The sequence below is a fragment of the Pituophis catenifer genome, unplaced genomic scaffold, assembly GCF_029215685.1.
Source record: "Pituophis catenifer annectens isolate HBS135680 unplaced genomic scaffold, rPitCat1.0.hap2 SCAF_2, whole genome shotgun sequence".
NCBI classification, from domain to species: Eukaryota; Metazoa; Chordata; class Lepidosauria; order Squamata; family Colubridae; genus Pituophis; species Pituophis catenifer.
This window is the reverse complement of record NW_027256882.1, coordinates 227,905,483-227,933,276: the sequence shown is the minus strand read 5'-3', so window position 1 is coordinate 227,933,276 and position 27,794 is coordinate 227,905,483. Positions and strand designations below refer to the sequence as shown.

At 36.8% G+C, this 27,794-nt stretch overlaps 1 protein-coding gene across 1 annotated transcript in view; it reads right to left on the bottom strand.

The window, feature by feature from the left end:
• Positions 1 to 4,838: 4,838 nt before the first annotated feature.
• Positions 4,839 to 27,794, bottom strand: part of GDA (guanine deaminase) — a 49,332-nt gene continuing 26,376 nt past the window's right edge. The window contains exons 4-14 of the mRNA XM_070935603.1: positions 27,156 to 27,243; positions 25,861 to 25,966; positions 20,895 to 20,922; positions 19,573 to 19,680; positions 14,412 to 14,519; positions 13,249 to 13,346; positions 12,123 to 12,190; positions 10,390 to 10,539; positions 9,089 to 9,207; positions 6,465 to 6,492; positions 4,839 to 5,133 (exon numbers count right to left, since the gene is read on the bottom strand). Of these exons, the coding sequence (XP_070791704.1) occupies positions 5,063 to 5,133; positions 6,465 to 6,492; positions 9,089 to 9,207; positions 10,390 to 10,539; positions 12,123 to 12,190; positions 13,249 to 13,346; positions 14,412 to 14,519; positions 19,573 to 19,680; positions 20,895 to 20,922; positions 25,861 to 25,966; positions 27,156 to 27,243 (972 nt within the window). The 3' untranslated portion in view covers positions 4,839 to 5,062. The remainder of the gene's footprint in view (positions 5,134 to 6,464; positions 6,493 to 9,088; positions 9,208 to 10,389; positions 10,540 to 12,122; positions 12,191 to 13,248; positions 13,347 to 14,411; positions 14,520 to 19,572; positions 19,681 to 20,894; positions 20,923 to 25,860; positions 25,967 to 27,155; positions 27,244 to 27,794) is intronic.

The window sequence follows — 27,794 nt, the reverse complement described above, 5'->3', positions numbered from 1 at the left end:
TAACCAGTTCTGTAGAACCGGTAGGAGAAATTTTGAGTAGTTCAGAGAACCGGTAGTAAAAATTCTGACTGGCTCCTCCCCCATCTATTCTCTGCCTCCTGAGTCCTACTTGATCGGGAGGAAATGGGGATTTTGCAGTAACCTTCCCCTCGATTGGGGAGGGAATGGAGATTTTACAGTATCCTTCCCCTGCCACGCCCACCAAGCCATGCCACGCCCACCAAGCCACACCCACAGAACCGGTAGTAAAAAAATTTGAAACCCACCATTGGGTTTAAGGTATTGATAAAGGAGAATATTTGTAGCTCAGGATTGAAATGAGTGGTTCTTGGTGCTCCCTGAGCTTGGTAGTTTTCTTGAAGACATTTTATACCCCAAAATAGGTAACATCATCAGTGCTAGTAGAGAGTGGGGTTTGACCTCTTGATTTAAGATATTGCTGTTCTACAAGATTCAGTAGATTGATTTCCACATTTCTATTGCTATGGAAGCTTGTAAATTAGTTCAAACACTTTTTTCCCTCTTCAGATTGGCATACCATGGGGGCCATTTTGCTGTGGTTTTAAGGAATGGATTCTTTTGGATAAAATTTCACTAGAAGAGGAATATCACTATCACTGGTGGTAGGACTTGATCCTAAGCTGGTGAGTGAATGTGATTCTTTTTCTCTCTACCCTGTTTATCCAGCATGTAGCTGTGAGACAGACAGGCTCCTCGTAAGATCCCTACAATGATTACTTGTAGAAGGGAAATTAAACTGAGAGCAACAGATTCTCTGACATAGAAGGATGGAACTGGACTCGGTATCAGTGCAATCCTATGTGTATTAACTTAAATATATTTTCCATTTATAGCTTTCTGTTCAGTTCAGAGTTTGTTTGTTAAAAACATTCACAAGCCTCCCCGATCCATACAAACTTTGGGCAGCGAACAATTTCAAAATGTAAACATTAAAAATCTATGACAAGAAACTACGAACGATGGCCTCCCAAGCACAGCTAAGGAATCAAAGCCTGCTGAAATAATACAACTTTACCTCACTTCCAAAAAGCAAGAGGGTTGTTTAGGCTAGGCTGAGAGAGATTTTCTGAAGGCCATTATGAGCTGTGTGTCACTTGGCAGAAAACAGGCCTGGCGTGACATTTTCTGTCCCCAATGGTAATCCTCTCTTGCCCCTAATAACAAAGCACAGTGCCAGTCACCTAACCTCTCTCCAGGGCAATGAATGAGAAAGCTTAACAGATTTTGTACACCTTAAAACAGCCCCTGGATGATGCTGGCATAATTGGGGGGGGGAGGGAGAGACAGCTGAGGAGGAGTTAGGGTTTTAATTAATCAATTAAATGAATAGTAGTTTAGGATTAATAGTTAAAGTTCATATCATTTAGTTTTCATACTCTGAACATTAATTCCAAAGCACGTTTCAAAGCAGCTGTTTTAAAGGATGTGCTCAGCCTTATTGACTGGACAATAAGGGAGATGAACCTTATGCAAATATATGTTTTTCCCTCAGTTTGAGTGGTTTGGTTTATTTAAGAACCTTATTTAGGATTTTTTTTCTTCTTCAGCATCCATAGATTCCCTCTCTTCGATGTATGTGTTCCTTCGGAGTCAATCAGCGGATTATGCTGTTTCCACTTCCTTCAAAGCATTAAGAAATGAACCAATGTAAACATAGTAAACATATCTTTTTTATTCTGTTAAACAAGCAGAGAGGGGCTCATTTATAACTACTGACAATCAAGCAGTTGGAATACACAGCAACAAATTATTTTTTGGGGAGGGGTTGCATTTCTCACCTTGAAAGTATACAGTCAGAAAAATAAAAATCTGGCAAGATTAATTCACATTTTTTTCCATCAATCAAAAGCTATACAATAAAATTATAGCATTCTTCATGCCAAACACACTCCATACCAAGATTGAAATGCGGGTGAAAAAGAGAAAGCCATCTGCAGGAGGTGTAGGGAAAGGGGCGTGGCTTCAATTCAGACTCCATAACCATCACCTTGCCCTTTTTGACCCCGCCTACCCCGAAGCTGCTGAGGTCAACTTCTCTCCCACATGTTCCCACTGTAATTAGCAATAAATATATCCAAACAGCTTTCCAAATCTGTTAGTGATATGATAATGCTATACTTTTATAAACAGATACGATTTAAAGGATCATACTTTTAGTTACATTGATTTGAGGATCAGACAAAACGAGATGAAAAATGTGCCAAAATTGTTTTACGTTGTGATGGAAATCAGTACATGATAGGCAATATCAACAGCAGAACATAGTATCCAGGTAATTTGTTTTTTCAAAGAGTATAAATGAGAATGTTTACTCCTTCACTCCTATTCCAAACACATCATAATTGTTTTCACATCAAGAGCAAAGTCCATCTAACTGGGCAATTGGGCTTGTAGGTGATGCTAATCTATCATTTATTTGGTTTGTTGGAAAAAATGAATATAAGAGGACTTGAAAGTTTTGTTCTGTCTTAAATACTTTGTTTATTGTTTAATTTCCCAAGCTTTTTCCTCTTTTCTTTATTCCTTCATTTCAATTTTATATGACTTTGTCAACACATATGTATATATTTTAGTTTAATATAATCAAATAATATACTCTTATTAATACAGTATATATTATATAGTCTATAGTATATATTAAAATAATATAAAGACAATTTTTAGCATATCTTATGAATGAGGCCTGTAATAGGTGAACAGATCATGTTAAGCCATGGTTTAATCATCATATTTCATGGCCAGCTGAGTTCACTAACATGCTGATACTCATAAACTTTGTCTATAAAACTATAAAACTTCTTAGTGCAACAAATATAGTTCTGTGAAATATTCTAGTTCTCCTTCCTTGACTTCCAATGCATATTTGACTTATTATTTTTATCAGCAGGAATAAAAGTTTATTTTTTGGCATAAATGCAGAGGTTGGACCATTTTTTTCTCCTTTCTTGTGCAAAAAAAAAATGCACAGACTTACTATATTTGAAAAAGTAAAATAAAATAGATAAGTAAATAAAGTGCAGTTGCTTTCCTGAGTTCCCCTAGCCTTCTGTTTTGCAAATATTGTAAAGCGTGCATATTAAAGCTAAGTCAACATTTTATACTGCTGAAATCCAACTGCCACACCAAAATCATTCAACTAACTCCACAAAGCACAAATTATATTCGCTCTCATTAATATCTTCAAACAGAAGGTTAATAAATGGTACAGTAAGACGGAAATGCTTCTTTTTCACAAATTCAAAATGCTTCTTTTTCACAAATTCAAAATGCTTCTTTTTCATAAAAGACATTTAGGCTTCTCTTTTCCCCCAAGTAAATTTCCAAGGCTCTTTTTCTGGCTGCCCAACCTTTTCAGCTAAACTTCATGCTGGGAGGGAACAAAGGCGGATGAAGAAGGCGTTGTGTGTGCTGGGAGATGGTTGACAGTTTTCAACAGGCTTTCCAAACGTTTAGAGACAAATCCCTTTAAAAAGTGTTCTATTTTATTTATACAATTATCAACAAAAGTTTATTTCCCACTGAGAATCTCTCAGAGGCAACCGCTGCATAATAGAATTCTAAAATTATCCTCCCCAAAACTAAAAAACCAATAATGATCCTAAAAGGCACACATTCCTCCAAAGGTGTTTTGTGCAAACCTATCGTATTTATACCTGCCATGTCTGGGTTGCAAGATTAAAAAAAATAGTTTTATTGTTTGTATTTACTGAGTATTTATCCCATGTACTTTATATACTTTATCAGAGAAAATAGAGCAGTTATACAAATATTAAACTCAGAGATCATATTCTAAAGCAAAAGCCCCCTTTTCCATATTGATTTGATTGTCAAGATTGCTTTGAACTGTAGGGTAAGAATGAATTTACAATTTGAACAAACACTTCCAATTAGATTACACCCAATTGACCCATATCAGTAAAGTATCAAGGCTACAGCCTTATCCTCATACTAAAAAGGGCCTTTTTCTCACTTGAAATGCATCCATAATGAATCCATCATATAAATCCAAATTTAAATTAACCACATTACAGCTTTGCATTATTTGTGAACAAAGCCATCCTGGATGACATAAACTGTGAACATGGGATCTGACTCTCTTCTTTTTATATCCTCATTCATCATGCCATATTTGCTGTTAAGCAATCTGCACTCTAGATCAGTGATGGCGAACCTTTTCTGGACTGAGTGCCCAAAGTGTGTGCGTGTGTGAATGCACATGCACGTGCCCGAACCCCCAAAATGCAATGCACGTGGCCCCAGAGCATGCGCCTGCCCTCCCATGCATGCGCTGGTGTCCCTGCACACACCCTGCCTCCCATGCATGCATGGCAGAGACCCGAAGACCAGCTGGCTGGCAGGATGCACTGGCACATGCACGGTGGAGCTGAACTGAGACGGCAGCTTGCGTGCCCACAGAGAGGGCACTGCATGCCACCTCGGCACACATGCCATAGGTTCGCCATCGTGGCTCTAGATGGACAAATATAAAGGTAAAAGTTTCAGGAGACATGTCACTCCCCAGTAGAGAGAAAAGGAAACAGATTTTTCAATTCCTGATTGGGAAACCCTGCCAAGATCACATGAAGTCTATTCAAGGAGGAAAGTTATAGAAAATGGACACCACCCAAAACAAGTGTGTTTTGTTTCTAAGTCAATGAGAGTAATTGTAATATATTCACAAATAAGATCCCTAAATTCTCATCAGATACATTTTTAGGATTTGGGTTTTCATATTTGAAGAGAGGAAATACATTCTGCACCCATCTCTGAATATTTTTATTAAGGTGTAGGTGGAAAGATTTATTCCAATTGCAAGTTCACTTTATTTTAAAAATTGGGGCTGCTTCCTGTCCTGCTCAAACGAGATAGATTTTTTGGCATATTTTTTTTTTGTTTTGTCACTGCCAAGTTGACAATCTTTCTTCTGCATATCAGAAACATACTAAATAAAATCAGCATAACAACAAGGCACTGCATTTCTACCCAGTTCTTCCAAACCAAACGATAACTAGTTGAGCATTTTTCAGAATGGGAATCCAATTTACACAGAGCTTGAAAATGGAACCACCAGTTTGCCAGCCACGTACACCCCCTCGATATTTCTGTCATCACCTGAAAATATAAAGATGAATGAGATTATTTCCTTAAAGTATGCATCCATTATTACTAACTTCTGTATAATTGTGAATTTTGTTTATAAACATGCATAGTTCACATTCTTCCAAAAACTTGACTTTGATTATATTTTCTCTGCTGGATATCTATGATCTGTTTTTTATTTATTTGTTTTCATTGTTCCTGCTTTTTAAAATGTAAGCCACCCAGGGTTGCTTGGAGTTGGACAGCTTCTAAATAATGTAAATAAGTTACGATAAAATTGAAAATTACCCATAGTCATGATTAAGTTCCAGAGTATATATTTGTAGCAGATTCTTCAGATACAATTCTGTCCCAGTGATTTTTAATGAAGGTCATGGAGTGGGATTTGAAGTACTGAAGGATACCCAGAATTAAGTATTCCCTGACCATCTGCTTTTACCCAGAAGTCTGTTCCATTGTTTCTCCTTCCCCCCAGCCTCCCCCCCCAGTGAGTCCTCACATCAGAAGTAAGATTTTACAGTTAAAGATATAGTTTGGTGCCATCATGCACAGTTCATATCTGGAGTCAGTTCACATAAAGAATTCTGAACTCATACAAGCAATCTTATCATCTCCTAACTATGTTGCTGCATAGATAAACCAGAAAATCATAGACATAATCGCAGGGACTCTCATAATGGCAGGAAATATCGCCATAGTGCTATACTTTGGAATAAATTACATCCAAATTCTTTTGGGAAATATTATAGATGTGGATATGATTATTTTATAATAATTTTGATTCTGTTAAGCTTGGGTTAACCATTACAAGAATTCCCATGTTGACTGCAACAAGGCTAAAAGACACCAGTTTGGAGAAAGCTGCTCTGAATACATTAAAAGGATTAGAAGACATACTGGATTCAGTTCAAAGGCAATATATACAAAAAAGGTGATTTGTACAAGAAGACATCAATGAGAATCATCTATAATAATCCTTTCAACTTTAAGGGATCAATAGCAATATGTATCAAACACAATATGCCAAGAATACAAAGAAAATATAAGACAAAATAAGTTGTCTTGAATCTGTAAATTCATCTTGCTCCAGCATTTTGTACTGCACAGAAATCATCTTTTTTACAAGTGATTTAAAAAACACTTCTATAAAGGAAGAATTAATCCTCAGTGTGAATGATAACATTTCATTATACTATAAAGCTAATAAGTATTAAACATACACACACACTGATATTTTAAGAATTTTTTAAGAGTAAAGGAGACTACTTTAATAAAAATAGAAGAAAAAACCTACTTTGCAATCATATGAAACTATCTGTATAAATTATAACTGGTATACCTACCAAGATACAGGAATTTTTCAATTATATCCTGTGGGGTGAAAAGGGAAATATTCAAAATGTAGTTCTTTTTTATTGTAAAAGTAGATAATAAAACATTAATAATTTGTAAAATTAAACAAACATAATGTCACAAAAAGAAAAACTCAAATACACTATGAATCCAAGAATACCCAGCATTGTAAAATATTGAAGAACTAAAATAAAATTTCTTCTGATGCAAATTATTTTTCAATAAGTATTTTCATTTCTTTCATTTTATATTTTTGTTTACATTGTTGGGGTGTCCTATTCCTTTCTTTGAACGAAATCTTGGAATTTTCAGGGTGATGGGCCCCATCAAAAGACCTGTTCCATGAAGTGAACTGATATTGATTCAGTTTAATTGTTGCAATTTTTCTAGGAATCTTCTGAGATTGTTTATTTAATCAATTAACTGTTAGGGTTAGGGTTAGGGTTTTTTAACTTCATAAAAGTACTACCCAATACACTGCTGGTTATGAAAAATGGACTGGCAAGTGAGCTGTTTGGTCAAATGGAGTCAAATTTGGGTTTCCTCAGTTCCACTTCAGCATGTCTATTAGGATTAATTTTTTCTCATAAATCAATGTTTTTTAAAAACATGCATTTATGGCTTGTGCGGAAAAAGATTACAAGCATCTCCAAATATTTTAATATAAATTCAGCATCAACCCACCTAAACTTTTAAGAGATAGGAGTGATCTCACAAATACTGTATACTTGGAGTTTCATAAACCCTCAAAATTTTTCAGCAAACAATTCCAATTGTGAGTTCATGATCACAAGATAAGAATAGGAAACAGAGAACTGGAATCAACATATAATTAGAGACTGTATTAGAGACATGCAAAATAGGATCACCAAGGATCAACATCAGGATTGGCACTTTTTAACTTGGTAATAAATGGTGTGAAATTACCAGGACTAGAGATGCAACACATTTTATCTATGAGTCCAAGTTTAAGAGTACTAATCTCAGTAAGAAATTGCAATAAGTTTTCAATAAGAAATTCCAACAGTGCTTTTCCAAATGAATGAATTGGCTTTTAAGTAGCAAATGCTGTGAAATCAAATCATGGAAAATGGTCCATGTTTCTTCTAAAACAAACATATTAATATAATTTGAGCTGACTGCAACTGATAAAGAAAAAGTTACTATAGAGTCAAAATTAACAGGAAAGTGAGAAAATCAATCCAGCAGGTTGCTACCGTGTTTTCCCGAAAATAAGACCCTGTCTTATATTTTTCTGAACCCCGAAATAAGCGCTTGGCCTTATTTTCGGGGAGGTCTGATTATTTTGGGGCGCCTAGAGTAAGATGGGGCTCCTCTTGCTGTCTTACTTGATTTCCAGCTCTGCATTTAAATATTTTCGGGGGGTGGTGGTTTACTTTAGCTCTTGGGCTCAAAAACCCGACCTGGGTTATTATCAGGGAATGTCTTATTTTAGGGGAACAGGGTACTATTTAAAAAAAGAAACAAAACAAATTTTATGCTAGCAATCATTAGGAAAGTAATGAAAAATTGTAATGCCAATTGTTTTGTATCAAAAGAATACAAGAGCTCTGACATAAAATCTATCACACATCCCCCAAATATATTGTAGATCTGGAAAACATGCAAAAACAGGATCTAAAATGATTGACTTGTAAGGAAAATTTGCAGCTTTTCTAGTGCTTTAACTTAGACCAAACAGCAGTAAAAAGAGGTAAGATAGAGATAATAAAATCCTGGATGGTGTGAAAAATATAGACCAATATTTCTTTTTCTTTCACAATGTTAGAACTTGGAACTATTCATTCAAAGTAAATGGGGGAGGAGGGCCAGTAAAAGGAGCTACTTTGTTTACCTTTCCAAAGGTACATTATGGAATTCGTTATGAGCTACTGCAATGATTGCCCTTAATTTAGGTGATTTTTAAAAGGAGATTAGATACATTTATGGAAAATTCTGCTGTTTGTTAAGCACTAGTCTTAATTAACTACCTCCTAAACCACTGGAATGCATGCCATAGATATCAGCTTCTAGAAAGTAATAATGCAAAAGAGATATCCCTATCTTCTTCATGTTTATGAGCTTCCTATTACAATTGTTTGATTGCTGTGTGACAGAGGATGCTGAATAGATGGATTGTTGCCTGATCAAGCAAAATTCTTATGTTTTTATGAAAAACAACCAGAAAGCTCATTGGCTTGAGTGATACTTATGAGGCAGGTAGACTCAGGAACAAGAATTATTTCTGAGATGGTCTATACTGCCAGTAGGGTAAAGTGCATAACCTTAAAAAACTGTTGAAGGAATTCTCTAGATCAGTGTTTCTCAACCTTGGCAACTTTAAGATAGGTAGACTTCAAATCCTGGCTGGAGAATTCTGGGAGTTGAAGTCCACCCATCATAAAGTTGCCAAGATTGAGAATCACCACTTAGATCAACTTATACTTTAAGATAGAGTTACTCTCTTTCTCATGGTCCTTTCCGTCTGCATGGGTGAGGGGTCTCTCTCGCATTTGTTTCCTTCCTGCCTATTCCCAGGGCCTGCTAGACATTCCATTATATGTGGATCGTCCATACATATGCAACGTACTTCAGTTATGCAGTATTTGATTACCTCAATATGGTCAGAAGCAAATAGATCAAAAGGACTATCTGAAGCTTTGGCGTTGATAAGTAGTGCATCAAATTCCTTGCCAACTTCAAAGTTTCCAATTATACGATCTAATCCCAAAGCTGTAAATTAAAAAAAAAAAATCTCTTTATTATACACCATGAAATTAAGTACATTACAAGTGATGATTTTTGAAATCAATAGAAAGGACCCAACAATATATTTACAAAGGTTATATTTGTGTTCTTCGTTGCAGTTCTGTTATGACTATAATTCTAATCTAAATAACAGAGGAGGAGAAAATGTCTCAAATTCTTTAAAATAAAATAAAATTTGATGACCAAAAGAAGGATGAACATTCGGCATGGAATTGATCCAGCATCAATTCTGAGGAGTACTGTTTTTGAAATACTAAATTTTAGTGTCTTTGTAGGGTGCTTTTCCTAATCCTCTTTAATATAGTTTCCATATTAAACAGCAGGGGGCAGTAGAATATCAATAGCCACATGCCTGTCAAAGTTTAATAAGAGAAGCAGAAGAGGATCAAAGTAAATTTATGGATATTTAGACCATAAAATCATATATTTCAAACCAGGAAAAGGAGCTTCAGGGGAACAAATTTGAATCCCAGCCATAGAAGAAAGAAAAATAAAGTGTCAAATGGTTGTAGTCTGTGAAAACATCATTCAAATATTTTAAACATTTTAAATTTATTTATAGAGCTCAACAAATGAGAATCCTATTTGTTCATTCATATAGATTTATATTCTCCCTTATTTCATAGCATATTGGATCAGTGTTAGATCATCTCCAATCTTCCACACAAAATACTCATGTGAGTTATGTGAGAAGGAGAAATAGCAAATGATCCAAAATCATCCACTGGATCTTCAGAGTAAAAAGTAGTACTGAGTAGAGCATCTTGGTCCTCATTTGGCACTGTATCTACTACACCACATGGGCATACACATATTTTAGCAGTTTTGTTAACAATGTCATATTAAGCTATAGAGATTTAGTATTTTTAATCTTGTCTTATATGATGTCTGAACTGTTTCTTTCTTTCTTTCTTTCTTTCTTTCTTTCTTTCTTTCTTTCTTTCTTTCTTTCTTTCTTTCTTTCTTTCACAAATCATGAGTGAGAAAACTATGGTTACACATACTCGGTGCATTTGGTCAGTATAATGAAGTGATTAGGATGTAAGATATGCTAACATTCAAATGGAAAGTTTATTCCAAGCCAGGCTACATATCACATGTAATTTCTGTGTTTTGGGGATAGACAGTTAAAAAGAAGAGAATTACCTTGACTTCCTGCAAGAGTTGCTAGTTGGAATGCCTCCTTCAGAGTTAAGCCTTTTTCATCTGTTTCACTATTAAGATGAAGGACTTCAGATACCACAATCGTATTTCTGATAGCATCAAGCATGGAAACAGAATAGCCACCAGCAACATCTAACAATAGAGGACATTACAATCAATCTGGAAGGCTTATGCGTTAGATGGAAACAGGAGTTTCATTAAATATGCAGGCAGATGCTTATGATTACAATATAGGTATGATCTCATCCAGGCTTTTTATCATGCTGGCAATTTAAATGTATCTTCCAGGAATTCACTATGTACAGGAGGATGTCCATGCTCTAGGTCAGAGGTGCAAAAAGTGTTGCCAAAGATCAGATATAGCTTGCCAGCATATATCTGGGGGTCCCAAAGCTTAAATTGTGAGACAAAAAGTTTTCTCCCTGTTTTGCAGTGAAGAGTTCAGAAACAAAAGAGTTTTTAAGCCACCCATTTCACCTCCTGAATCTCCTCCCCCCAAAAAGCCCAGCCTCCACCCATTTGTGAGGGGCAGGCCCAGGGGTGAAATCCAGCAGGTTCTGACAGGTTCTGGAGAACCGGTAGCAGAAATTTTGAGCAGTTCAGAGAACCGATAGTGGAAATTTTGACTAGTTCAGAGAACCGGCAAATACCACCTCTGGCTGGCCCCAGAGTGGGGTGGGAATGGAGATTTTGCAATATTCTTCCCCTGGAGTGGGGTGGGAATCAGTGGTGGGTTGCCCCCGGTTCAGACCGGTTCACAAGAACTGGTAGTAAAACCAGTGGGAGGCTCCACCCACCGACCCAGACATCATCAGGAAGCTTTTGCGCATGCGCTGAAGCACACACACACACACACACTGTCCCATTTCAAACTGGTAGTAAAGGTAAGTAGAACCTACCCCTGGTGGGAATGGAGATTTTGCAGTATCCTTCCCCTGGAGCCGGGTGGGAATGGAGATTTTGCAGTATCCTTCTCCTGCCACGCCCACCAAGCCATGCCCACCAACCCACACCACACCCACCAAGCCATGCCCACAGAACCTGTAGTAAAAAAATTTGGATGGGCAGGCCTGGTGGTACTAATAAGGTGACAGAAGTTGAGCATTCTTGCCACAGGCCATTCCAGTTCAGGATGGACAGTGATACTGCTATAGCTGTAATCTCAAGGATAAAGCCAAGATTCTATACCTCAGCTGTTCCTCAATGGATGGCAAACAGGCAAGTGATAAACAGATCCAGGGTCAACATCTGAGATGATATGGCATGATGGGCCTGATGTTTATAAATATGTGATAATCAGGCAGTGGTTGGAGGGACCTGTAGATGGTTGCAACTGCTTGGTTTATTATGTTTTATTTATTCATCATATTTATATAGCTGCCATCTCACAATCAAGTGACTTTGGGAGGTTATATAAGCATATAAAATGTTTACTGTAAAGATATTTTTATAAGACAGTTATGCACTTTCCCAAGCAGCTGTCAGAAAAAGTTCCATTTTATTTATATAATTCCATTTTATTCATGGAATATTTCACATTCCTATTGATATATCTTTTTAAATAAGTTTGAATACTGGTAATTTCAAATGGTCACTGAGTGAGTAAACAAGGATTATCTGCATTTCATATGCCTTGTGGGCTTATGTATGTGACCCATTTCTTTTTTAATCTTTTAAAAAAGTACCTGAAAGTAAACACATAATAAATGACTAACCTGTGCCTAATCCAAGTTTTACATTGTGGTTCAGAATCTTCCTTGTGTTTAAAAGGCCACTCTTTAATCTAGATTGAAAATAGAAGAATGAAAGGATATCATTTTTCTAAGTTAAAAAAAAAAAAGGTTGTAGCAGATGTGTTGATGCATTAAAAGCTGTTCACAAAGTGCTAGAACAAGATGTAAAACAGGACTTGCTTTAAGTATAACTTCATAAGTGTTATTGCTATGAACATATTCCACTTTAATTAGGCTATGCTATATTTAATACAGCTGAATCAAAAAGATTCAGTTTGAAAACCTAATGAGAACATACTACCTCAGTACTGTTCATTAAAATATTTTCATGCTTCTGTGTGACCTGGAAAAAAGATGTGGCTGCTTTAAGAATTACATTAATTTTAATTACCAGATCCCTTAAATTAAAGACATTCAGACTCCCACATAAGTCTGGGGGGAAAAGGCATGGCTGCTTTAATGAACAGAAGATAAATGCTGGGGTCCTATGAATGTTTTTAAAAAAGTCTTTTGAATCATTTCTGAAATGTCTATAATCCTGGTATTTAAGTTTGGGCATAAAATCAATAAAATCCAAGCATATAAATTGGATTTTTCTGATATTATAAATATGTGAAAGAAGATTGAATGGATCAACCATTGGAAATAACCAGAATGTGTTTTATGGAATTGATGAGTACATTTTAGGTTCCCTGTCTCACTTTAAGACATCCAAGATTCATACCTGAAAAATTTGACAATCAAATGCTTCCAATATTTAATCCAGATGCGCCCTGGACATGTTGCCCTGGACATCTAGTAATGCGGTCCCATAAGATTGTAAACTTTTAATATTATTATGTCATTTGTATACATTAATTATGTTTATATATTTTATATGTGGGCCAAGGCAATTCTTCATCACCAAAAGGTTGGACACCTGTGATTTAACTCATCACTGACATTTTTTAAAGCAACCTATCACAAATTTGTGCTTTCCATTTTTATATTCGTTATTTAGGAGTGTGAGAATAAGTCAATATGTAGCCCAAGAACACCAGATTGGGAAAGATTGAACAGAAACTCATTTCTTGAAAGTGTTATTACTTTGTGACACTATGTTACTCACGATATATTTGAATTAGGACAATGTATAATGGCAGCTCCTCTACGTTTAAATATGTCCAGTTCTTCATCAGAAAGATAGCAGCCATGAGCCATTATAGTCTAAAAGTAAATACAGTAATATTACCTTTACTTATTTGAATTATTTCATTTTGACAATTCAGGTTTTAAGATAACAATTTTAGGATCTATTGTGAAAATCACTACAGCAATAACCTGTAATGCATCACATATTGCTCAACATTTTTAGTAAAAATTTCGGTCTTCCAAATCCTTACTGAAAGGCAATTAAAGTGGCACCCATTTGGGGTTACTAATTAGAAGCTTATATTTAATACTGTTCTTTCAGATGTTCACATTTACAGATAAAGTAAATAAACATTCATCTTAATAGGCCCACGGTATAACCCTTGACAACCACTGCTTACTTCTATGGTAGCAATATGCAATGAACTTAGTGGGAGTTTCTTCTGAGTAGATAAACATGAATGTGCTATTCATGCGGAATGTGGAATTTTCATGCAATTCTTATAATAGCATGTGAAAACTGGGAGCAGTTAGAACTTTAAAGTTGTGAGCTTAACGTAATAGAACAAGGTTGGATTACAAGGAAAAAATATAGGAAGGTTTAAAAAAAAGGAAAGGGCATCCATTATTTTTTTTAAAAAAATATTCAAAAAGTAGCATAGTATGTATTTGAAATGCATTTTTGTAAATGGTAGCTGATATATATAAAAACATTTAAAATTTTGTGAGATACCAAATTATCTGTCTTGTCAGGTAAGCATAAATGAACTAAATACAGACAAAGAACAGAACAATATATTTTATACATTCAGCCAACTGCCAAAGGGATAGAACTTTCTGTATCCCTTTGCCACTACCTAGTAAACATCTGAACTTATGCAACCCAGAGCTGAATGATAAATAGCTTCTTGAAATAAACATTGGTTTTTTTATTGTTTTTCTAACATAAATAATTTATCCACAAGTTTTAAGATATTTATAAAAATGATGAGATAAAGAAAGATCAGAACACATAAAACTGAACAATGCCCATTTTGTTGGCTTGTTCAACATTGATTCTACTTCAGCAGTAACTCAACACTTGTAACTCCAAAAGTAGCATTACTCAAAATATCTTCACGATTAATACAAATAACCAACCTTGTTTGTAAGCAGCTTGTTTTTATCATATAGCTCTGTATAATGTTGATAGTGTGGAAACGTGCTTTCTATAAGTCTGAGCTCCCCTTTAGACTCACTTATGTGGCTCTGTAAGATGATGGGAGAAACACAGAGACAGTGGTCAGTATTTCACATAATTTCACACCTTGAAAGAATAATATGAATGTCTTCATACATGCAAGCTATTGAAGCTATTCAATACAAAGCTACATTTTTAAATGAAAACAATATTTATAAAATTCATATCATGTCATGTACTATTGGTAGTTTTATGGTAAATTAAATTATTATTTGAGAAGCTTTTTAGACAAACGATGCAAAAAAATTAAAAATAGAAGAGAAACATTTTGCTTTAACAGATTTTAAAATCCTTACAAATATTAATGATATAAAGAACCGCGGGAGCATCGTATGAAGCAAAGCTGCTTAATCTAGACCACATTTTGAAAAGTTGGAATATTGAATGTTAGATGTTTAATATGAGGAAAGAGCTGATGGAATCCCTTCATAGCTGAGAACAGTATTTTAAAGAGACAGCTATTATAGACAGCATAGAAGAAGCCTGAGTAATGTTGGGCTGCTTCAATGCATAGCAGAATAGTGCTGTGTTTATTCAAGTTTTAAAATATTTCTTTCACATAATTTTCAATTGGCACACACCAATATTTATGATCTAACTTAATTCCGGAAAACAAAGTTGAACTAGGTCAGCAGGAAGTCATTTTATTTTACAGTACCTGATGATTTAGGAAAGCAACGGTTGAAATTCATGAATCATACTTTACAAAGAAAAAAAGACTATACATTGTAATTAAAGACAAACAAATGGATGTTGAAATGCAATGATTTGTGATTTAAGGGATATTAGAGCAGTCCAGGATCATAACAACAACCTATATAGTCCAGTCGCCATCATAGCAATAGCCCCCTTCATCCGTTGATTTCATATCTGTTTCTTACTTAGCTACTTTACATATTTTCAGTGTGGCAAATTCTTGCCTCGTGTTGAGTAAAACATGATAGCTATTTAAAAATGCAAGGATTCCTGTCAAGTAAAAATATTTCATTAATAAAACTTAATTGCACTGTTCCAATAGTCTATCTGGGTTGTTTGTTTGTTTGTTTGTTTGTTTGTTTGTTTGTTTGTTTGTTTATAAAATTTATTTGCCGTCCATCTCATATCCAACAACTTACAATATAAACATTGAAAAACCATACAATCATCCATTATAAAAACACAGCAGATAAAAACATTAATAGATAAAATCAAGGAGAAAAGATGGCAAAGAAGGGAGCCAGACACATGGAGGGGAGAGGGGAACATTGAATTTTAATTAATCCACCACCTCCAATATGGAACTCCCCCACTGGGTCACCAAGCCATCTGGTACAGCCAGGTTTTGAGGTTCTTTCAGAAGGGTGGGAACCAATCTCATTTTAGGCAGTAAAATATTCCAGAGGATAGGATCCACAGCAGAGAAGTCTAGGATTCTGCCAGCTGAAATTCCTTGGCTAATAGGATCTGCAGTATGCAGGATCTGCAAATGCTATAGTTATTAAATGGGGAAAGGGCAGTGGTGGGATTCAGCCAGTTCGCACCACTTCAGGAGAACCATTTGTTAACTTTCTGAGAAGTTTGGTGAACTGGTTGTTGGAAGAAATCATTAGGGCAGAGAACCGGTTGTTAAATTATTTGAATCACACCACTGGGAAAGTGTGTGTGTATACCGGGAAAGGTAAAAGTAAATGGCCTAAAGATGAGGAAGTGAAGACGACGTCTGCAAATTGGCAGACAATTGGCAGCTATTACAAGCAGACAAGAGGACTTTCATTCAACTGCCAGCATCACAAGCTATAGTGAGCAGCATATCCTGATAGGAGTCCTTACTGGGCCTTTACCTGGAAGGAGCAATTATTAGATTAGGAACAACCACACTGAAGCAGCAACTCATCCCAACTACAATAAGAATGTCTAGGAAAACACAAAAAGATTGTGTGTTACTTTAAAGACTTTGAGACTTTTGCTTGGGCTGAGTATTAAAAGATTGAGTATAAAGGTCTGAGCATTAAAAACATTCATGTGGCAACATCACCTTTCAAGATCCTAAAAGGGTGGAGTGACAATACAGAGCAAGAGCTTGTTGTTGGGGAAGGTGTGTATTGTAATAAAGAATTCTGTATAGATTTGCTATGCTGTGGTGTGTCCAATCCTTGGAGAGCAAAGAATCCCCACATTTTCTTCATATTAACAATGAGCTGTTATTTCATAGACTAGACCAATGATGGCTAACCTTTTCCAGACTGAGTGCCCAAAGCATGCGCACAACCCCCCCAAAATGTAATGCGTCTCTCCCCCGTGCATGTGTGCCCCAGGCATGCCCCCCACCCCCCTTGCATGCATACGTGGGCCCCCTGCATGCGCCCTGCCCCCCTGCATGCGCCCTGGTCCCCCTGGTCCCCCTCACATGCGTGGTAGAGACCTGAAGACCAGCTGGCCGGCAGCAGGTGCGTGCACATGCACGGTGAAGCTGAGCTGGGGCGACGGCTCACGTGCCCACAAAGAGAGTGCTGCGTGCCACCTCTGGCACGCGTGCCATAGGTTCGCCATCACGGGACTAGACTATCTTTTTCTCAAAGAACCACAAAGTGAACATTGAATTGTGTCTTTGAAGTTCTCTCATGTTTTGTTGCATGAAAGAAAAGAATTATTAATTAATTAATAATAATTAAAGAACCACTTTGGCTTAGTGGTTGGTTATCAAGGTAGAAGCCAAGAGACTGGGAGTTGTAGTCCCACACTAGGCAAGCAAACCAACTGTGTGACCTGTGTGACAATCTCACTCTCTTAGCCCCACTCACAGGGATGTTGTTGTGGGGAGAACAGGAGGAGGAAGGACTTATTGCCGCATTGACTTATTTATAAAAAAGTAATAAAGGCAGGAAATAAAAATAAACAATTCCATTTCCAGCTCACCCAACCCAAAGAAGTATAACTGTACAAATTTAAAAGCAATATGAATCACAATCTAATAGTAATGAACTCCCATTTTCCAGAAGTTAAATGTCAACATAATAGCAATTCATCAGTCCTAAGCTCCTGGGTGTGATTTGTTTTTCTCAAAGGGAATGTCAGAGGCAGATTGACTCATCAGAGTGCTTTTGAAACAGTCATATTCTACCTAAAAGATAGGCTAATGGAAAAACAAGGAAAAGGACCAACACAATGGTATCTAGCATCAAAATTGTCTTCTCAAATTATCTAGAATAGTTTTCTGTTCTGATCTCAAGACCAGCTTACAGACATAATGGTATTCAAATACTGCATCTAAATAGATTCATGCCACTGACTTTAACATAGGTAGTAATATGTATAATAAAATTACAAGAAAACTGTGGCAAGATCTTTCTGTGTGATTCTCCCAAAAAGACAACCCGCTTCTGGGACAGAGACAGGCAGGAAAGTCGAGGGGCAGAACAATCTGCTCTCCTTCCCCAATGTGATCACTGGAGCTTCCAGAAGAACTAAAATCAGTGGTGGGTTTCAAAATTTTTTACTACCGGTTCCGTGGGCGTGGCTTGGTGGACGTGGCATGGTGGGCGTGGCAGGGGAAGGATACTGTAAAATCTCCATTCCCTCCCCACTCCAGGGGAAGGTTACTGCAAAATCCCCATTTCCTCCTGATCAGCTAGGACTCAGGAGGCAGAGAATAGATGGGGGTGGGGCCAGTCAGAATTTTTACTACCAGTTCTCCGAACTACTCAAAATTTCCGCTACTGGTTCTCCAGAACTGGTCAGAACCTGCTGAAACCCACCTCTGACTAAAATGTAAATGAGTGACAGGGAGGAGTGAGAGGGACCCAGTGGGGTGAGAAGCAGGCCTATAGCCTCCTGGGACCGCAAGGAAGCTTAGGATAGGGGTGCCTTGGGGTGGGAGAGGCCTAGTGCAGGCCCAGGGCAGGCAGGCCTGGGCCTGCCTAAGCCTCCCACAACCCTGAGGCACCCTGTGCTTCACTTAACAATCCATGCAGTCACTTAATGACTGCATCAAGAATGGGGGTCATTAAGCGAGGCAATCATGTGGGCAGGCTCCATTATGGTTGTAAGTTAAGGACTACTTGTAATAGACAAGAAATAAATGGCAAACACAAATGGCTAACTTAACCTGAGATAACAGAATTTTGTCCAGTGGTATATAAAATAAAATCAACAGAACGGATGGCAGAGGGATACGCGTGACAATGGTTTCCTTATTTCGAGCAATTCAAAAAATTTAAAGTTAATAATGATAATTTATAGTATTTATTTATTTATTTGTTTATTTATTTATAAAATTTATTCCCCCATCTCGACTCTGGGCAGCTTACAACACTGAACATTTTAAGACTGATTTGAAAGAGATTTGCATACAAATGAACTGATTCCTAAAATTTTATTGAAAGGATAAATACAGAAATGTATGATAAGGTGTATAAAAATTATTAAAATTTACAATGGGGACAATGGAAAAATGTGTGGTTGAAAGGGCTGGAATTTACACTATGTTACAATCTTAAAGAGAATTTTTATAAAATGATGTACTCTTGGTATAAGATACCAGAAAAGCTATCTAGAATGTATAAAAATACTTCAAATTTATGTTAGAAATATGAACTACAAGGGTCATTTTTTTTATGCTTGGTGGACATGCAAAAAAGCTAGAAAATTTGGAGTTCAAATACACACAGATATTCAGAGGATAAATTCAACTGAAACCAGAATTTTTGGGACTGATGGATAAGCAATTGGAAAAAAAGTCATGGAACATTGTTTTTAATATATGACAACTGTAAACAAGAATATTGAATACATAAAAATGGAAAGATTCGGCAATGCCTACAACAGAACCATGGTTGGTGAAAATGATGGAATTCACTGACTTGTTTAAATAGAGAAAAGAGCGTATGTATATTTACTGGTGACTGGAAAACCCTTGTGGACATTTTCTGTAAAAAATGAAGTTATGATTGATGGTTTTGGAGATTATATAGGGCAGATTATAGAAAGAAGAGAGTCACAATTTAACTTTAGAGTGAGAGAACCAGTACTCTGAAAACTGCTGGGTGAATAACATTTTAGTAAATACAATAGCAAAAGGTTTACCTGTATATGAATATCATGAGTCTCTGCCAGGTTACCAAGGCTACTAAGTAATTCCTCTGTACAAGATAGTCCAAAACGGGGTGTTATTATAGGAAGTATTCTTGGATACTAAGGATATTCAAGTAATAGAAAGAATAGACGATAAATATGTGAGCACAATAGCATTTTAAGCTATATCTATGGCTGTATATGTATAATCTATTAAACCATAATTAAAAGGCCTTTAAGCTCATTTTCAACCCCACTATTATGAAAACAATGTAATATAATGTAATATAGCAAAATAATGATTATCAGCTAATAAAAATAAAGCACCAAGTGTATGCAAATTCAGGCTTAAACTAATAATTATATACAGTGCTATTTGATTCTAGAAAGTCATTGATTCATATCTAGCACAAAATTAATATGTATCTAACAGAGTTATTATTTTCATATATTTATAATGATAACTAAATGCAATCTCAAAGATATATTGTGGGGAGTTATCTAGAAAAAAGTTAAATAAATAAGGCCGAATTGCTATTTAGGTAAAGTATCAGTAATGAATACTTTCCCATATCTTTATCAAAACAAAATAGCCACATAACAAGCCTGTGAAATAAGCCACTCATATGGCCTATTTTACAAAAATAATTCATAAAAGAGACAGTGAAATTAACCTTCACTACATTCACTGAAATTAATGTTCTGAAGTTCAGAATTCATTCCCCCCAAAAATGTGATTGTAACTGACTCAATTCTTTGAATGTCATTGTGGCTTCTTTTTTTTAAAGGTAAAGTTTTCTATCTCCTCTCATCTCCTGTGGCCCATCCTTTGATCTACACACCAACATTACCCCAACATTTTAGAAGTCAATCTGAAAATGAGAAGAAAGCTATGTAGCACAAAAGATTGGTTCCTGGGAGCTGTATGGAGTCTCAAAAAAAAAGAAATTGGATGGGAACTGAAGAATAAAATGTAAAGACCAGGATAAAACTATAGCTGCATAGTGTTCATATGTAATTAAATATAGCTAATGTTATCCTTCTGATAGATTAGAACTTTCAGTTTGATTTTCACTTTTGGCAGATCTGTAAAAACTAAAGCAATACCTTCTGTAGACGGATACCATTCTAGGCAAAGCATGAGACCTCCTGTTATCCTATCTGAACGAGCGCTTATAATCCCTGACTTGTAGCAGTACACAGGAGTTCAATTTAAGACATCTAGGCAATACATGGTTTCATATTGCAAGATCATTTTGTTACATAAAAACCTAAACATAGGATATAAAGAAATTATATATACTGCTCTGTGGAAGAAAAGTCAGCTTACTTACTTTTTTCCCCAGGATTCCTTGAACAAATCTGAAAAGATCAAAAAAGGGAATTAGAAAAAGACATATAAATGAATGTGCGAGTCTGGACATCAACCATGAAATCAATTATTATTTCAATTTAGTACGCTTCACAAGGGTCTTGACTACAACTTCCAGAATTCCCTGTTGCCATATTTGGAAAGACTGCAGGAAATCAACACTTTCTGTGGTGGTTAATGAGGCTGTGCAAATGTGCACCAGCTAAGGATTTTGATCTTAAATGTGCACAAGCTGTTGATAATTAACAGTAGACAACTGGTTATTACTGTTTCCTGTGACAACTAAATAGATAACATACAAAATCAAGTGAAAGCATAATTGTATGTTATAGTTATGGGCATATTTTTTAGAAAGTAAGAACTTTTGGCTCTGTATCAGAAAACTGAAGTGTTCTGTTTTGATAAGCGGCATTTTGTATGGCATAAATATGTTTCATTGACAATACTCTGAAAATGTGAATTCTAATTTCACATCTATCCTACATTATTTAATTGATACTATCTCTCTCTCCGCCATGGGCTTTTAACATTTATCTGCTTTTGAGCAATACAGAGAAACAAGCATTGTTCTTAAAATCTTAAAATAGATCAGGTATGGGTGGGTTCCACAGTCATTGCATTGTGATGGCTAATATAATTCTTGAGGTAATTCAGAACTTTGCTCTTTCTAAACTAATTAGACATGGCTACAAACACTTCTGGTTAGATAGCATTTTATAATGCAGGCTATTTAAAATGTGGCTACTAAAGTCATGCTTCTGCGCATAGTGTTCTCAAATGCATAAAAATATTTCATTATAACCTACCTAGAAAAATGTGTGAATTGGTCTCTTGGCAGGGCATGTAGGAGCTAGGTGGTCCTGGCTCCCACAGTATAAATATAGACCATCTCTGCACCTTTGTGCCTTTTCTGTATCAGTCAGATGAGGGTGAGAACCCTGATTTGCATGGGCTCCTCTTGAGATGGTTTCTCAAGGCGAGGTGTGGACAGAGATGCTTGACAAAGATGTTTGCTAGCTCGGTGGGCAGAGATGTTTGTTAGCTCAAGTTCTAGTTTTTGCTGTTAACTATTATAAAACATGGTTGAACTAATTCCTGCATGTCTTGTTAGCTCATCCAGAATTTCATCTGCCAGCCCTTCCTGAAAATGATTGATAAGTGCTGCTTCATCCAAGCCAGATCTTGGAAGATTAGCTGGAAAGCTCTTACATATTCAGCCACTGAGTGGCACCCTTGTTTCAGTTCTCAAATTTTGGCAATGTGCTGTCACAAGGTCAGAATAAATGGGTTTAGATCTGTCAACTAAATCCAGCAGTCATTGAGTAGGAGGCTCTGTTGTGTTAACAGTGATGTGACCCATTTACCGGTAGTAACAATTCTAGATAAAAAGCTTATTATAAAGCCACCTCAATGTCTTTCTGTTGAAAAATCCTCCCCATACATGTTCATATATAGATTGAATTGTGCCCAAAAGTTAAAAAATTGATATAGCATCCCATCAGGCTTTTCTGGACAGGCAATAGGACAGGGCTGTCAAACTCAAAGCCCATGGGGTGCTTAGATCTGGTCCGTGGGGCCATCCTGGAAACAGCAAAGGACTGGCCCGTGGTGCCTCTGGCAGCAAAAACGGAGCTCATCCATTTTCGCTGGCAGAGGGCTGCAGGAGGCTGTCACAGCTGAAAATGGAGCCCGACGTCCATGCACACACCTCCCGAGCTCCGTTTTCACAAACTACTAGCAAAAATGGCATTTGATCACAAGGCAAGAGGCATTGAGAAATTCCACCGCTGGAGACAATGGATCCCACCCCCCAGGCCTGCATGGGCCAACACAGATGCCCCTGACACAAGTGACTTTGAGCTGGCCATGTCCCCCCTCTCTAGCCACAGCCACCCTGACGCCCCAAATCCCCGCCCCCGAGGTCAAACACAACCCTGATGCAGCCCTCAATGAAATTGAGTTTGATACCCTTGCAATAGGACATTTTCTGCAAGAGTGGGGAGTAGTTGCTGCTGCAGTCACTGCTTATGCTGACTGGACTGGTAATATTTGCGTTTGGGCTGTGAGTAAAGCAAGTTGCTGAGTCAGCTGGGTATTCCCAATGGCATGTTTTTCTACACTGTTTATTTTTCTCAGTGTGACTGTTAGTTAAAGTTTCACTCCCAAGTCAGCTGAGAGTTAATGAGGCTGGAAACAAACTGTTCTGCTTCTGATTTCAAATACTGACTCAGTATTTGCTATGGTAGTTCATAGTTTACTCAGGGTAAAAGACATAACAACAGTCAAAGCCTACAAGTCAAAACAGAGTGTCTGAGAAATGAAGAGTGAAGAACATTCCAAAATCATTCCAAGATTCCAAGAGCTGGGTGAGGGTTGTCAGTCATTCCAGAGATCAGAATTTCATGGGAAGAATCCACCTGAATTGTCATGCAAGAGCCACAAATCAGACAATTGTTTCCAGCAAAGAAACGAGGATCAAGGCTGGATCTTAAATCAGGCTGCAGTCAGCTGCCATTATTCGTGGCTTTGGGGTGAAGTACCATCAGTATGCTGATGACACCCAGCTGTACATCTCCACCCCAGGCCACCCCAACGATGCCCTTGAAGTGATGTCCCAGTGCCTGGAGGCTGTGCGGATCTGGATGGGGAGGAACAGGCTCAAGCTCAACCCTTCCAAGACTGAGTGGCTGTGGTTCCCGGCATCCCGATATAGTCAGTTGAGTCCATCCCTGACTATTGGGGGTGAGTCTTTGGCCCCCTCGGAGAGGGCTCGCAATCTGGGAGTCCTCCTGGATACGCAGCTGTCCTTGGAGGAACATCTGACGGCTGTAGCCAGGGGGACTTTTTGTCAGGTTCGCCTGATCTGCCAGTTGCGGCCCCTTCTTGATCGGGATTCCCTGTGCACAGTCACTCACGCCCTCGTCACCTCCCGGCTGGGCTATTGTAATGCTCTCTACATGGGGCTCCCCTTGAAGGGCACCCGGAGGCTCCAACTGGTCCAGAATGAGGCCGCGCGGGTAGTTATGGGAGCTGCATGGTGCTACCATATAACACCTCTCCTGTGTGAGCTGCACTGGCTCCCAGTGGTGTTCTGGGTGCGCTTCAAGGTGTTGGTTATCACCTTTAAAGCGCTCCATGGCATAGGACCTAGATATCTTCGAGACTGCCTGCTGCTACCGACGGCCTCCCATCGACCTGTGCGCTCCCACAGAGAGGGCCTCCTCGGGGTGCCATCAGCCAAACAATGTAGGCTGGTGACCCCCAGGGAGAGGGCCTTCTCTGTGGGGGCACCTACCCTCTGGAACCAGCTGCCCCAGAGATAAGGAGAATCCAAGACCTTGGTACCTTCCGCCGTGCTCTTAAAACTTTCTTTTTTCAGCAAGCCGGGCTGGCCTAACACTTTTTAAAAAATGTTTTTAATTGTTTTGTCATTGCTTTTAATTATGGGGCCAAATATATATATATATATCTTTTTAATTGTATTTTAATGTTTGTAGTTTATGTTTTTACTTTGGCTGTACACCGCCCTGAGTCCTCAGGGAGAAGGGTGGTATATAAATTTGATATAAAATAAAATAAAAATAAAAATTCAAGAGATTTGTCCCTTTCTTGGCAACCTCTCTGCTTTGCTCTCCTCTCTACTTGCAGAATGCATGGTCCGGGAAGCCTTATGTCATTCTTATCTGATTGCTCCAGCTGTTCATGTGATGCCTATATTTGATTACTTTTATATGATTCTTGTGTCTCCTGAGGCTGAAACTCCACAGGTTCTGCTGAAACCTTTTCTTCAGAATTAGAATCAGTTTCTGAGTGTGTCCCACGATATATATATATATATATTCTACTATAACTTATTAGTTTTCAAGTTCCCAGCAAGGCAAACAGAACAAAGCATTTTCCAATGGAATGCCAATGCAGTGTTAATCTTTCTAAAAGCTTTGAAGACATAGATATGTTCCAGGCTTGGGAATCATGTAGATAATGGGAGCCCATATGATTATGGTTAAAAGTTATTTGTAGAGATTTATCTTGTCTGCCTTCATAGTTTTTTAAAATGCTGTTTTATTGTTTATTTTGATTGTGCTTTTATATATTGTTGTCTTGGAATTACCAAAGCAAGATGGGTGACTATATCCAATGAATCAACCAACAATCAATCAATCAATTGGGTTACATAGAAGTTGAAGAGAAGGATGTCTCTTCGCATGAGCAGAAATCTATGACTATGCTCATATATACATTATCAGTCACTGCTGTCTGAAATACATTGTAAGTCACCCAAAATTGCTTAAGAAGTGCAGCCATATAAAGAAATAAATACCTTTAATACTTGAACTTTCATAAAAGTGTAGCATTGTTCTGCTTATAACTTTATCTTATTCACACATGAGCTTTGAGTTCAGTTCAATGACCATTAAGATATTAGAAAAGTTATATGCCCATAAATGTGTTATATAAGAGCCATGGTGGCACAGTGATTATAATGCAGTATTATAGCAGGCTAACTCTGCATTCCACTCCAGCAGTTCAATCCTACTATCCTCCCAAGGTCATTAAAATGAGGACCCAGATTGTTGGGGGCAATATGCTGATTCTATAAAATGTTTAGATAGGACTGGAAAGCACTATGAAGCAGTATATAAATCTAAGTGTTATTGCTATTGCTGTTGCTACATCAATACCGGCATTAGTTTCTCTATAGCTGCTTTTCTTCCTTTTTCAAACATTTTGGCAATATTTTTGAGAAAAATCCCAAATACTGTGAAATTATTCCTAGTGTGGTATGAGCCTGTTAGAAACACATAAAATAGAAACAGATGTCACATGTTAGTCTTTGCTTTAATTTTTGGTAATCCATGTCCTCTTTCTTTCATCATTCTTAAAAAATTTTGCTGCTTAAATTATACGGGAAGAACTATCTGGCTCACCTTTCAGTTTCCTCAATTGATTCTTTGGTGGCCTCCTTGTATTCTGGGAAGCTTTCATTGATATCCATGCAAACTTTACCCACAAATGCCCTCTGGCCAAATTTATCTATAAAATATGAAGAACAAGATTAAGAATAATTTCCTTGATCCTCATGTTAACAAGTCTTTTTTTTAAAAAAAAAAAAATTGCCAATAAATTCTGACATTACAAGCATATCTCATAATTCCAGGCACTCATTTGGAATAGAATAGTATAGAAAGAGTTCCATGCAATTCATAATTATCTCTCTGTGTAGTTTGTGTCTTTTTAGCCACACCATTACAGTTCCCCCACCGCCTGAAAGCATTTACAAAATATAGGATCTAATATAATGTAGTTACCACTGTGAGATGTTAGCTATAAATTCCTTAGTTAAAACTTATTTCATTTATTCCCAGTGTAGATTCTTTTAGAGGAATTGAAAGCAAAACAAAATATTTCAAACATTGAAAAAATGCTATATAAGTAGTAGAAGGTAAATAAAAATAACAGTAGAAAAATACATACTTTTTGGAAACATTTTCTCATGAAAAGGATGAAAACTACAATCTTAACTGGGATTTGTTGGTTTGTTTTTGGTAATTAGATGAATTTATGTTAGCTTTTGTTATGCAGTTTTCATTGACTAAGAGCAAAGAATAACTATTTTCATATCTAGTTGGGAAGTTTCCTAGATATATTCACTGCTGTTGAAACAGAATGTACAGCTTGTATGAGTGATGACTCCAGAAAATAAACCCCTATATTATTAACTGCATAGAAAATAATTGAAGGATTGAAGTGTGTTATACTCAACACAGGAATATCATTTAATTGATCCAGTTCACAATGATAAAAGCAATATGAATTATACTTGGAACTTTTGAAAATTTCTCATTACCTGTAAAAGTAGGATCTACCGGTACTTGCAACTTTTGTTTACTTTTTTTAAAAAAGTAAAATTCTCAAGTTCCACTAACCCAGAAACCAGATACAAATTAGTAATGTGGGCACACAGACATATACCAAGAAGAAGAAGAAAAGATGCCTCACAAACTTAGTTCAGGAATTTGAAATCAATAGTAGTTCTGATTTTCCTTCATGTGTTCTTTTACTGACAACTAATTTGAGGAGGAAATACATTTTAATTATTGTTATTATTAGATAACTGTACTTCATAAAGCCTTACCAATCTACTTTTAATCACTGACCAATAAATCCCAATTTATTTTCTGCTAGCCCATTCTAAAAGTTCTTGACAATTTTACAATCTTACCTATAATGTCAGCCAGAAGCAAAGCAGCATCTGTGTGAATTGTGGCAAAATAGCAAGCTGTAGTTGTACCATTCTTGAGTGTTCGTCTCTGTAGAAAAAAAAAATCCTCACAATCTATTTGTTTCAAGAAAGAATAATGCAGTGAATAATACTACCATTTTCTAAAAAAACCTGTCACATCTATATAATCAATGACAATTGTCAGGACAAAAATATTATAGACATTATAGAAAAAATACCTCATACTACCACATGTCATCTATTTTTTTTTAAAAAAAAATCTTAACGGTGTATTAACTTAACAGTATATCTAATGTGTCCTTGAGTTCTATCTTTCCTGGGTTGGCTTGTTTCTTTCCTTCTGTCTCTTGAGAACTACTAAGGATTCAGTTATGGCCTTTAGCAAACAAAGCAGAAACTATTACTCTTTTTCCTGTACAAAGATTTAGTTCAAATTATACAAAACAAATATGCTGTTTCTTGCCTCCAGTTTAGCATATTGTTAAGCATTATAATTTATTCAATAAATCACAGTGAAACAAATCCACTGTGCAAATATAGCCAGTGATAAATCAGAATAGCTGGTTTATCTCTGTTTAATCTGAATGACTAATATGTAAGTGTGTACAGTTTATAGAC